The 14,052-nt window shown below is 33.7% G+C and overlaps 1 protein-coding gene across 1 annotated transcript; it reads left to right on the top strand.

The window, feature by feature from the left end:
- The first annotated feature begins 9,719 nt into the window (after positions 1-9,719).
- Positions 9,720-12,711, top strand: LOC106677193 (DDRGK domain-containing protein 1). The gene is made up of 3 exons (XM_014414956.3): positions 9,720-10,323; positions 11,255-11,527; positions 12,577-12,711. The coding sequence occupies exons 1-3, from the start codon at positions 9,827-9,829 to the stop codon at positions 12,584-12,586; spliced, it is 780 nt and encodes a 259-aa protein (XP_014270442.1). The 5' UTR covers positions 9,720-9,826; the 3' UTR covers positions 12,587-12,711.
- The last annotated feature ends 1,341 nt before the right edge of the window (positions 12,712-14,052 follow it).

The raw sequence follows: 14,052 nt of genomic DNA, 5'->3' as shown, positions 1-14,052 counted from the left end.
AACGTGTTGAATAACGGATTCGTACAGTACTGAAGTGAATCGAAAAATTTGATGTGTCGTCGCTTGATGAACTCCGGTACAGTGGGCAACTCGAACATTGATGCAGCTCCGGTGGCCTCTTCCTCCTCCACGATGTTGTGCGTCCGATTTTCCTCAACATCGAATCCTGAAAAGTTTAAAGAAGGCGCTGGGTTCCATCTGATATGTTGGTAAACAATGGTGCCCCATATAGTAGTAATGGTCTCAGAATACTTTTGTATATCTGCAGCTTCAATCTCAGTGAGAGAGCCGGAGAAGTGAGGAGGTGGTTGAGACGATATGACTTTCGTCTTACTGTTCTCGCCTTCTGATATAAATGGGCAGAAAGCTTAAGATTACTATTACTAGCTTTACGCCCAAATATACGATAGAGTTGGAAGGTGAGCTCACCGTATTATTCACATGGATAGTCTTCGGCAGTCTTGATCTCTTGTGCGCTGTGCGCGAACACAACACAATCCGTTTTGGCTGCATTGACTGAGATGTTCAAGTAGCCCAGCTTTTGAACAATATCAGAGCGTACTGCTTCAGCCTGATGTAGAGCTGCTTCGGCGCTCATACTGCTGCTGTAGATGGCAATATCGTCAGCGTAAGCGGCGACCGTTGCCTTCTTTAGTTCATGCCAACCACATCAGCAGTATAAATTGAAAACAAGACTGGCGAAAGGACTGCTCCTTGAGGGACTCCGCAAGTCAGTGGGATAGATGCTGAGTGTTCTTCAAGAATATATATATATCAATTCCCTTTATATATCAGAAAAAGGGCCATATCAGCTGATATTGTGCATGTATATAGAAGTCGACTAATAAAGCAGTCTTTCACTTGAGTTCGTGTGCGTCTTTCCTCATCCCTCCTTTTTAAAGTTTACTCTTAACAACATTTAAGTTATGTAAATAATAAAACTACAGTTGATATTATGTATAATATGCATATTTTATATTAGTAACTTTACACAAAATACTTGTATATCTCATGTTCGCAAAATACTAAATTTGACTTGTTCTATTGTTATTATAACTCGCCTGATCTACCAACAGGGTGCGCCATCTCTAGAATATTATTTTCTTTACATCCTATTACATTTTTCTTTTTTACAGAAGTCCATTATATAAGTTATAAGAGTTGTAACATTGCAAGTCTATGTATTATAAATTAGCCGTCAATTTTAAGTATGTATGTGTTTAATGTGACGAATAACGGAGTATTAAGTTACTTTTAATTAATTTAATATATTTATTGAGGAATACGAGATACCACAACCAATTGCAATGATTATTAGAGCTCGAAGTATTGATTCACACTTGATATACTGGACAAAATAATGAAAAAATACATAGAGCAATAACAATAATAATACTAATAAAGAAATATTACAGCTTAAAAATAAGTAAAATTATATAATAATAATTAAATAATAACAAAACAGTATAAACCCAACGTAAAAAAAAATCCAGAGTGCCAAAATACATAAATGTCACTAATTTATTAACAAAATAAAGTCATAAAACTTAAAAGTAAAGGCATGTAAATGTAAAAAACAATTACTGTAAACATAAACTCTCAGCCACTTTCACAAGAGCAGGGTGGAAAGGAAAAATAACAGTTTATGTCCCAGTCTATGTTGACAGTTTTTTACCACAGCCATTGTCATTAATGTCCATTTATTAAAAAAAAAGTTATTATAATGAATTATCGGTATGATTATAAAATAAGATCTTAAAATTAATATTTCGACAGTAATTCAATTAAATGTTGAGTGATTCTTTTAAGAGCATTTCACCATTGTCGTGGTAGTTTATGGTGTCATGACATCTTCTTGGCCACGATAATTTACGAACGATTTTTTTCTACCCTGCCTTTCCTTGCCTTACAAGTAACAAGGGCTGTGGCAGCAGTGGGTACGCCACTGATCCCAAAAACAGACTTTATTAATTAATAATTCTAATTTCATTAGTTATAAGGAATATGGAAAAAGAGGGAAATATGGCTGTACTCAGGTCTTTCTAATCTGGTCACCATTACTAGGGTGACTTCAAATGGTTGCACTAAATGGGCTTCTCGTTCTTCTCTCGAGGAAAAAGTTGATTAGGCCCACTATCTCCTTCCATCCCTACAAAAAATGTCTGTAGTTTATGTCTCATTCATCACATTTTGCATTTTCAAAATAACGGTGGTCATTTTTATGCTCAGATATGGGGACCTGCTTGGCCCTCAGTACCTCCTAGCAAACGCAATGAACTACGAAATGCTCAGCGGTCACCTCTTGGGCGTATTTAATAAAAATAAAATATCCTAAAATGAAAAGAAGATAAAATTTTCATTCTCGAGTTTTTTTACTATAAACCAAATATTTTCTTCAAGAGATAAAACATAAAAAAAAAAATTTGTAGAGATGAAAAACTTTGTTGGAAATTGTGATATGAGTACTGAAGCTTGTAGAAGTTACTTTGTCTAAATATAATATCGTTAAGTTTTGTTTTTCATCCATTTAGATTATACCCAAGAAACTAAATTTTCGCATAATTCAATCCAGCAATAATAAATAGATAGGATAGAGGGTATTTTAGATTAAAAATAATTATCCAATATTTTATTATAAGTTATCATCACTATAGATAGGATTCAATAAGTTTGAGATTTAGATTAGATTTCATTGGTAAAATTAATGATGAGTCTGATGTATTATATCCCCTTCATATTTTATCTCTCGTCACTTAGTTTTATAACTAAAGTTTTTTTTTTATTGTTGATCATTTTTAAAAAACCATTGTTAGCTTAAAAACTTTGAAATAACATATTTTCTAAGAAGTAATAAGCATGTGTAGTTTTCTATTTTATGTCCCGTCCAATTAAGAGTCACTTGTGCTTGAATGGATACCGACTTCTAAAAATAATTCTTTTAAGTTTATTCTATGATACGGTAATTATATTTCATCATTCTTAAGATAGAATTCTATTCTTCTATTTAATAGAAATGACTTATTCCACTGATTGTATTTCGTTATTTTCGTTTTACCTGGCGGTATACTGTCTGACAGAGAGAGAGAGAGAGAGAGAGAGAGAAATACTTTATTCATCTATGCTGCCCAAATTCATCAGGTTGCTACACACACAGCATACTAATCAATCCGTAATCGGACATATATAAATTACATGGTATAATAAAATAGATAGAAAACAGTTTTTTCCCCCTACAGTTTCCTTTTACAATCAATGTCAATCTATACACCAAATACAAATATTTTAATTCATTCCTTTTTTTTCTTTCCCCCTTCTGTTCCTTCAATTTCACCATTTCACAATTTTTAATCACCCGATCAACAAATTCACTCTCCCGAATTCACCCTTCTAGATCCCCTCCAGTGACCCGCTAAACAAATTCACTATTAGACGGCAATGTGAAATCAGACCATTAATAATAGTCACAGCAGTAGATCAGTTTACCAAAAAAAAAACAAACAAATAAATAAATTGTATATATGTATATGTAGTTGACCGTAAAATTGATATATAGGAAGATGGTCAGGGTTGCGGTCACAAGTGAAACGAAAATAGTTTACAACTATTTTATTTTCCAACGTTTCGCCCCACTTTGTAGGGCTTCATCAGGGCTGTCCAAATGAATAAGATGAACAGACCAAAGTTTTCTTGGCCTTTGGGGTAGATTTTGGTGGATAAAGATTGTTCATAAATATGTTGGAATTTAGAGATGAGTGAGAGTTTTTTACATTGTTTAGTGGAAGTAAAAATGTTTTTAATGCCATTATTAAGTTTAGTCATATTATCATCACCAATGACAGAAGTTAACAATGATGAAAGAGAATTAATTTTGGTATTAATGAAATTGATTTGTTGAAGAGTTTCCTTAATTTTTAAATTTAATAATATTTTTTTGAATTTAAATATGGAATGAGAGAGTTGGGATTTAAGGGAATATGATGTATGAAAATGTTTAAAGCTATTGTCAATAGATTTAGGAAAAACAGAGTTGGATCTACATTTAAGAAGGAAAATTCTCTGTTCTGTTTTATACGCTAGGCGCTTATTAAGGTTACATAAGTTATTAATATGATATTTATGAGAAGGAAATTGTAATTTAAGAAGAGAGAAAATGTGGTAGGGTTTGTTATCAAAGGAAACAGAAGAAATATGGAGTGAATTATCAAGGGGAATATCGGGTGGTTGAGGGGTCAAAATACCATTGAAAGAAGTTTGAGATAGAGGAGGTGTAGATGTATTCAGCGGGAAGGGTTGTTGAATAGAATTAAGTAACATGCTGGAGGTGTGTGGTACAGATGTGAGTTTAGCCTTAGATCTGTAATTTCTAATCCTAGTACTCCGGCGGAGAGATGAGAGTGAATTATGAGTAGAAGAAGAAGAAGAGATAAGAGAGGAGTGAGTAGCAATACAGTGATGAGAGTAGTTGGTCCCATGAAGCAAAGATGGAGATAGAGAAATAAGTTGTTGGTTTTGAGGTGTTACATTGGAGTGAAGGGTTGTGAAAGATGTCTGTTCATCTTATTCATTTGGACAGCCCTGATGAAGCCCTACAAAGTGGGGCGAAACGTTGGAAAATAAAATAGTTGTAAACTATTTTCGTTTCACTTGTGACCGCAACCCTGACCATCTTCCTATATATAAATAAATAAATTCTACGATAACAAGACTAACAATTAGATTCAAAGGAAAATATAATAAAAAGGCGGTTACAACAAACACTTGAATGGATAAATAAGTAAAAAAAAAAAAAAGAAATAAATAATAGTACAAATAAAATAAAATAATTTAATGAATAAATAAGTTAAAACACACAAATCGACAGGTCCACAAATTAAAATAGATTAATAAAACAATGAATAATCTCCGAGCTAATTCCCATGCAGGTGATGGTATACGATCCCCATGGAGTCCAAAATAATATTTTCTGCTAAGATCGCAATATCCCCGATGCTAACACCTAGGCCTTCTAAGAACCTCCTTGTTCTATCTGGTATTGTTCTGCGAGATCCAAACTAGAGGCTTCTCACGGTGAACTCTCTCTCCGAAGGTCTCGCGGAATTTTTCCTAAATGCGTCCCTTTCATTTTTCATATATTTCCTTTTTTCCCCTTTCCACTCCACCTTCCTGTTCGAGGTCATTACTTTCGAATCTTACCGTCGGATCCAAGACCAGAGCCGTGCCTCCGATCTTTGTCAATTCGACAATATCGGCATATCTTACGGATCCGTCGGTGTCAACACAATAGACCTCCTCGAAGCAGGTGAAGTCTTTTTTTTCAAGAAACTTCATCAATTCTTCCTTGACCCTGTGGTGCCGGTGTGTTATAAGGAGGGAGTTGTTGGGGTCACTTTCCCAGCACATGAGCTGGTGTTTCAGAATCTCTGCCGCATTTGCGACAGAGGGACCCAACTTCTCCTTGCTGTCCACTGGCTCCTGAGACTCCACGCAGGGGCGCGTAGTTGAAAAATTCCTGTACTTTCTTGGATACATAATATATAAATAAATATGTATAAATCACGTATCTAGTAAAAAAAAATCTCGGTATTTCGCACCCTGACAAAAAAATTAAAAAACCATATTCTACAACTGCTGTATAATATTTGAATATATAAAGATAATACTTTTATTCGTTCTAAGATAATTAGGGCTAAGAATTTCGTGTAATTACACATTTTTTACAGACTATGTGAAATATATCACGTTATTTTTATGTTTCATTGTTGATTATGTTTTGAAATATTTTATGTAAATTTAAACTAATTTGAATCAATATATCTCACTCCATAGTTTGTATTTGTTGATTGTTCGTCCTGAACTTCATGTCTTGATCAGAGTTGCTCGAGCTGTGTCCCTAGTCAGAAATTCAGCTCGAGTAACCCTGATGGTCAGTAAATGTTTATTTACTGACCGCATACCCGACTATCTTTTCCTCATATTAAATAATTCATTGAATTCACACATTTGTTTTTAAATTATTATATAAATATTTACATGTTCGGTATTTTTAATTCCATAAAATTCCTAGCCTTAAATATAATAATTTTCTTGCTATTTTACTATTATTGTTTTTATCGCATTACTCTCATATCAGTAACTAATCTGTAGTTAGCGTTGTAGCGGACTTCGGTCTATCTATTAGATGTCAATCACAAAACCAAAAAATTTTTCCAGCAAACAGTATCATTTAGTTAGTTAAAACATTTTTTTATTCTATTCATTCGTCATTACTTTCTCTTGAATTGATTGTGCTCGGTTTGTCCACTATACGTGTTTTCACCTTATATCAGGGGATCATCCGAAACGTTTGAGCATATGCCAAAGTATAATAATAATTTCTGGTCACTAGTCCCTCATTTGAGATTTGATGGGTTCAATGTATATTCTGTGGTAAGACAAAAGATTTATTTTAACGAAAAAGAAAGCGAAACCTTGTCCATGTCCACGACCGGGCATCTGTTCGAATCGCTTAGTGCTTAAGATGAGAAAAACATAAAAAAAAAAAAAAAGAAAAAAAAGAAAAAAAAAGACTTCTCAGTCACACTCATCTAGATGATTATTTTTCTTTTTTTACTTCATACCAAGTTGTTTCTGGCATATAGGGCGGTTATCTTAAAGGTAACTAATGTATTATAATCATATAATATTTCGGACGTATGGAGTCTGTCACAATGGAGTGGAAAAACCACCATATTATAAATATTCTCGAAATACGAGTCTCTAGTTTTTTCAACTCTTCATGCTGACAAGAAATATGTACTCGCTCACTTGACCATGCCACAATAAATCTGAAATGCAGACTAGTATAGGGTGTTTTTTTAAGCCCGATAGAACTTGAAATTGTAAAAAATAACACAAAAAATTAAATTGTAATCAAAATTTTTTTTTTATTCGAAAGATCAATACGTGACATTAACATTTGAAAATGATTTCGGGCATATGGGCCCCGCGGCTGTTCTTGACGAAGCGCATTCTGGACGTCCAATTTTGGGCCACTTTTTCGAGCACTGCTGGCCGTATGTCACGAATAACACGAACAATGCTGGCCTCCAAGGCGTCAATTGTTGCTGGTTTATCAGCATAAACCAGTGACTTCACGTAGCCCCACAGGAAATAATCGAGAGGTGTCAAATCGCACGACCATATGCGGCAATTTTGCTTATTAACAAACCCGTTAAGCCAAAAATGCGCCTCATCGCTGAACACAATTTTACAGAATGCGCTTCGTCAAGAACAGCCGCGGTGCCCATATGCCCGAAATCATTTTCAAATGTTAATGTCGTATTGATCTTTCGAATAAAAAAAAAATTTTGATTACAATTTAATTTTTTGTGTTATTTTTTACAATTTCAAGTTCTATTGGGCTTAAAAAAACACCCTATATTTAGACGACATCCCCAAAAAATCAAAAAAGTAGACAAGCATGGACTGGCGTTGAATCCGAAATAAAAAAGATCATTTAATCTTGACAGGCAACCGAATTCATATTTCTCCAATCAGATGTGCTCTACACTTATAAGATCCTATTGTCATTGTAAATAGAATTTTATATTATGTACTTATTTTAATGCGTTAGTTGTTGATCGAGGATATGATACGAAGAGAAGATGATGAGCGGTGAGTGAAGAACACAGCACAATACATTTGAAGAACACAGCACAATACATTTGAAGAACGCTTATTAAATTAGCCCCAACATTTCGCTTCATCGAGACTACAAAGACCATAATAAATAAAACAATAAAAGGAAATACAAAAAAACTGAAAAATAAGGAGCTAACAGATGCAATTGGTACATAAGCAGTATTGGTAGAAAATGTATGATGTATGTATTTTAAGAAGATAAAAGCAGTATGAGAAAAAGTAATATTAAGATAATGAAAGAAAGAAGAAAAAGATAACAATATACATATGAAAAGTCAGTAAGTAAGTATGTGTACAAAATAAAAACTATTTAAAATAAATTATGAAAAAGTGACGAAGAAAACGTAAATGTAATTAATTAAATTTGTAAGTAAAATAACAGTATTAAAGACGTAAAATATAAATTTATACTAGCCAAAAGGAGTAAGTAATACAGATGGCAATGATTTGATGGAGTGAGCTTAACTTAAGAACGTGTGTAGGGAAGGAAGAATAAGAGAGTAGAAAAGGTAATAGAAGAAAAAAAAACTGTAAATATATGGGACATACCGACTGAAGCCAGGTTACTAGCAAAAGTAAAGTGGCGTGGTGGAAGATTTCTCAGTTACAATAAATTGTTATAATTTATTACTATGAAAAATGAGCAAACGATCACAACGAAACAACAACATGACAATTATTAGAATAAAATAACAGAATGAAAAAAGGAGGTACTTGAATGTGGTTAATTGAATAAGTTGTAAAGAAAAATAATATTTTGAAAATAATATTTAAAGAAATTATAGAATATAAGTATTAGACGCGGCAAATAAAAGCATGGAATAGCATATAGTCGAAGGAACAAGGCTGCGAACCCTTTGTCACAAACAGACGTCCTCATGAATATTGAAGAGCTTACAGAAATATATGCCTGACCTTGAGCAGAATCGGTGGGCTTACGAATGTGTGGGTTACTGTAGTGAACAGTGGTATAATTTGGCAAGGATTGTATTGCTATGCTAATGAAGAAAGAAAAGAAAGATGCTACTCCAAAATATTAAGTTTGAAAGGTTTGAAAATTCGATAATTTAAAATCAAAACTGTTTTCAGGTATATTTGGAAATACAATTGAATCCATAAACCCAAATGCGAGACTCTATTAGTTGAAATTAAAGTACAATAAGGCAGACCCTTATACTTGGTGAGTCGAATTCCAACGGTCAGGATTTTTTGTAACTCCAAGATTTCGCGAAAATCATTTGTTGAAGGCCAACATTTCTTTCACGTTACTGCACTCGCATCTCCTTTCTTAACAGTATAAAATCAGTCAGTATAAGACTAAGACAGTATAAGACAGTCATAGTTTACATTGTGAGTCAGTGAGTTTTTTGCACTTTGCACTGCGCTAATAAAGAAAACAAATCTTTTTACAATTTTGTATTCCCACAGAAAAAAGCTGATAGAAAATCGATAACTCGAAATCGACTTTCAGTTCAATCAATCCTTAGAAAAAATCTACTTTTTAGTTTACCTGAACGCATAGAGTTAGATTGGTCGACATTGTATTTACGAGCAAGCTCAATGAAGTTAAATTCCATTCCTGTAGCTTAAGTCCAACAATCAAATACAATTTGAAATTATACAAATGTTACCATTTCTTTTGCAGTGTTATTTTTATAACCTATTTTATGTACACGTCTAAAATAACATTGAACCTAAAGTAATACATTTAAGGTCGAGAATTCGAGATTTAGAGTTAGTTTTGTATTATGATGTGTGGTACTTTTATTATTAACATTCACCATAGTAGATAGTGTTAATGTTTAAATAAATTAAAATTAAGATTTTACTGAACCATTCTTAAAACATAAATATCTTTTAATTTTGTATTAATAAGGAAAACCAGTTCTAGTTTTCCCAATGGTAACAAATTTCGATTTATTACATTTCTATTGTTGTACATGCTTCATTGTTCATTTTTGGAGTGGCGATATGTAGCATTCGTATACTTTTTTTTAATTGCAAGCTACAGTTATTGCAATTTATTTTACAGATGTATTACAGTATTAACATCGACTTGAACAATATCACATGGTAATGTGTTGTTATGTTTCGATTTCATTAATTAATTGAGAAATATACGATTGAAATTAACCGAATTTAGCTAATGGATATTGACTGGGATTCGAACGATGAAGAGGAACGTATAGACGACTATTACGATGAGTCCGAACGCTGCGACGAAGCAGACGACTATGAAGAGGACGAAACAACGACTGATGTCCCTAAACTGCACTGCAGGTTGTGCGACTGCACCATGTCCGACAGCGGGGAGCTCATCACCCATGTCCTTAGCTCCAGCCACAACAGGCGACTCCAGAGGGAGAGTGCCTCCTCCAAGGCCCTCCTCCTCAAGAGGCTGCTCCAGAAGAGGGCTCTACTTGGCAGGAAGTCTACTTGGAAGAGCAAAGAGACAGTTCTTACCAAGCGGATGAAATATCACACCCCACCGAAGAAACTACTTGACATCGAGGATGGAGAAATTGTAGGTGATGATGATGATGACAATGATGATACCGACGACGACGATGATGACGATGATGATGACGATGATGGTGAAGTGATTCCCAAAAAGGAACTCCCTAAACCAACCGGGATGGATAGGTAATCTTGAAAATATATTCTCTCTACCATGTTAAACCAACTATCTAAAATATCGGAACGGCACCTGCAACATTCCATACGTTGAATATATTAAAAATTAAATAAGAATATCAGATTCGGTAATGTTATTATTTATATTCTCTTAACCTGATATCCTTCCATCGCCTAATTTGTTGTGGGAAAGCCCAGATTTTTTCTTTTCGATGCTCAAGATTCCTCTTCCTTCCTAAGAGTTACCTTGAAGAACTGTATAGTCTCAAAATTTTTGTTGGGTTGAGTCTTCCCTAGGATCTTTTCTTTGAGTGAAATTTTCTAACATACTAGTTTTGTATAAACGCTTGGGAATCGTTGAGTCCTTGAACCTTCACAATATTCTTCCATTTATTTCAACATTCCATTGTAAATTTTGTTGTTATTCAGCAAGGTTTTTCAAAAAAAAAAAAATAAATACGGACATAAACCAAAAATTATGGTACTATTTTTTATTTTATTTTGTATAACTCTTCAAAGCACTGAGCCGGCCTAAACTAATGCAAGGACATGTGAAAACATTTACTGGGAGCCCTGTCATCTCTCCTTAATCACAAAGTATCTCAACTAGTAGTTTACCCTATTTCCAAAACTCGTTAATTTTGTATTTCAGGTAATTAATAACTTTACCCAATGTTTGAGCAGTATTAATTCACTCTATTTTCTATTTCATACAGCCATTGCATGGTCCAACATTTGACACAATTTTGAACGCGAGACTGGAGCGGCAGCAGTAATGGAACATAGATGTAGCTTATTTTTTATATTTTTGAGAGAATTAAATTGTTGACACGATCAAAAATCATAATTATGAATTCTTGTTGAAAAAATTCAAGAGAACATTAGGATCTTTGTACATTTAATTGTCTTAGAATGTATCATATGGCTACTTCTATTCCAGCATGGCATTGGTTCCTGCTGTTCCTACAAACAAGATTGACCTTCGGACTAAACTGAATGAAATGAAGGAAAAACAAAATGAAGAAAGGAAAGCAGAAAAACGGAAAAAGAAAAATATTCGCACTAGGGAAGCCAAGAAAAGGAATAAAAAGATGGCGCGGGAAGAGAAGAAGAGGATAGAACATGCATTGGAGGCACTTGAAGAAGAAGATGAAAACATAGCTTTCATGAAGAACACCATGGGCTTCAGCAAGTTCCAGTCGACAAAGAGAAGGTAATTCTTAATTTAATTTTTGATAAGTTTATTTCATTCTAACCCGATTTCATTCCCTCATTTTAAAAATATTGTATATCCCCCAATAATTACATACAATGTCAATAACTGTATCTAATAAAAAATGAATGCTTAAACATTTCAAGTGCTAAACAAATTCTGGCGCAATAGCTTACAACAAACCAAGCATTTTAAACTGAATAGAGCTAAAATGCTTATATAATTGAGGCTCTTTTTAAAGCTTCCCCAGAAATTAATTGGCTAATAACTGTTTTTGGAGTTTCATTTTCTCCATATTTTACTTTTGTAGGGGTTAATAAATATAATAATTTATTTATTAGTTTACCATTAAGTATATATAGGGAGGCCAGGATAGCCACGTGGGCTTCGACGGTTGCAATAAGTAATCAAAGCTAAGCAACGTCAGGCTGATCAGTACTTGGATGGGTGACTGCCCGAAATGGGTAAGCGCTTTCCCAGTTTGTGAGGCCCGTCATTTCAACCTGTTGAAGGCAACTCACAACGACCAGGCCTTGTCACAACCACAGTCCCATTGTGGTCTTCCAGTTTATCAAATGACCATCAGAAGGTTCAGTACATGAATAGTGACGTTCGGGAAAAGAAATAATTTCTGTAGGAAGGCCACTCCACATCGTCCTGTCAAAGATCTACATGGTCTACAACGCCAAAAGAAATATCTATATTTTGATAACTTTTTTCTTGAATGTCATTAGTATGCATTTTTGTGGTTCTTGAGGATCAGTCAATAAGACTGCTATGTAGAGGCGATGTTTTATTATTTGCATAGTCATACCATACAATGAATAAGAGATTTTTTGAACAAAGAATTCCTTCAACTAATTATTAAAAAAATACAATGTACAGAGTATAATTTATGATTAATAACAATTACAGTTAAGTAAATAGAAATGGGAGCTATACTTTATACTAATATATACGGACCTACGTACTTGAAGATGTTTTTAGTTATTTACTTTTGATTATGTTTATTTACAAACATTAAAAATCATGATTAATTTTTATTTCAGTTACTTCTGAAGGGATCGGCAGTAGTATTGCTGTTTGAGGTGTCATTATCGAGTGTCTAACAACGGCATAAACAGTCAATATATCTTTAATTTAACGAATTTGGGAGATAAATATACTACAACAGAAATGATAAATTGTTTGTTTGTTTTTAAGTAATTTTTATACCAAACTATGGATTCGTTACTTTTTAAATAAGTGACTGTAATATGTTAGATTACATACCGCTAATAAAACAATGGAAATGTTTCGTCCTTTAAGGAACAGAAAAGTGAATTCAATGAGCTTGGCCAGAAAATGTTGTCAAAAATAAAATTATCTCATTACAAAGAGTGAAGCGAGCTTCATTCACAAAGGAAAGAACTGCATTCTAATGGACGACAAAGGAAAGAACTTCATCCTAGTAGACCTCGGTGGAAAGAGCTTCATCGTAGTAGACCACGGTGGAAAGAGCTTCGCCATAGTAAACAACGAAGGGAAGAGCTTTGTCTTAGTACACCATGAAGGAACGAACTTCAGTCTAGTACACCGTGATGAGAAGAGCTCCATCCTAATCATAACTGGAAAGAATGGATAATGAAGCGTGGGGGCGGGTTAAGGAATTTCAAACTAAAGTAGTGCGAATGATAGATGATTGAGAAATCTTTTAAGAATATAGTTTGCAACAAAGAGTTCTGCTGCTTGTATATTTATTTGTCAGTACAGTCAAACCTTTTCGGACATCCCTCGATAACGGAATACCCACTTAGGGACACATTATTAAGGTCCCGGACAGCAAGGTAGAAATTTAATGCACTTGAATCCTCTGTTACGGGACCCCTCCACCTCGTACACAATTTAATTCTCCAATAGGACTTTTCACTCCTCTATAAGGGACTATATTCATACAATATTGATTCAAAAACTCATAACTCCAGAATTAACGGCACTTAGTGTACGGATACATTTAGCTATAGTATGCATTTAATGAATCAGTGTTCGTACAAAGCATAACATTTTGTGTATTAAATTCATAAAAAAAAAAAAATTAAACCACTTTCTCAAAATTTGAGGTATTATGTTTTATGGTTAGATTGTTACATTTTAAGATACGTATACTTCGATAAAGAAAAAAAATTCGGTGTTCTTTTTTTTTCGACTTTTATATAAGGCGACCGCACCAATTTTGTATAAGTCACAAGTTACCTCAGTATGATCCTAGAAATCGACATAATGTCCGCCACTTTAAAAATGTGTGCCTGCCACCAACGTATTCGTCCTATAAAACGATGATTGAGAAGAAATGTCTCTAGAACGATGCCTGGATTTTTTTTTTATTGATTTTTTAAATATTATTAAATCTAACATCATTAGTTTTTCTGAATTACGAGGTATGACAGCTTAATTTTATTTTATCTTTATAGATTCTTTACACTGTATCATTTATTTGTTGCTAACATTTATTTGTATGTAAATAATAATGTAATCAATCTACTACT

The sequence above is a fragment of the Halyomorpha halys genome, unplaced genomic scaffold (genome assembly GCF_000696795.3).
Source record: "Halyomorpha halys isolate HHAL.00 unplaced genomic scaffold, Hhal_1.1 Scaffold91.1, whole genome shotgun sequence".
NCBI lineage: Eukaryota > Metazoa > Arthropoda > Insecta > Hemiptera > Pentatomidae > Halyomorpha > Halyomorpha halys.
The sequence above is the reverse complement of the archived record's forward strand: the minus strand, read 5'-3'. Positions and strand labels throughout refer to the sequence as shown.

What these genes read in the sequence shown, in the direction of transcription:
- LOC106677193 (XM_014414956.3), top strand. Translation starts at nt 9,827, where the DNA reads ATGGATATTGACTGGGATTCGAACGATGAAGAGGAACGTATAGACGAC. An exon ending in AAACCAACCGGGATGGATAG is followed by an intron (nt 10,324 to 11,254) that starts GTAATCTTGAAA and finishes CTTCTATTCCAG; the next exon opens with CATGGCATTGGTTCCTGCTG.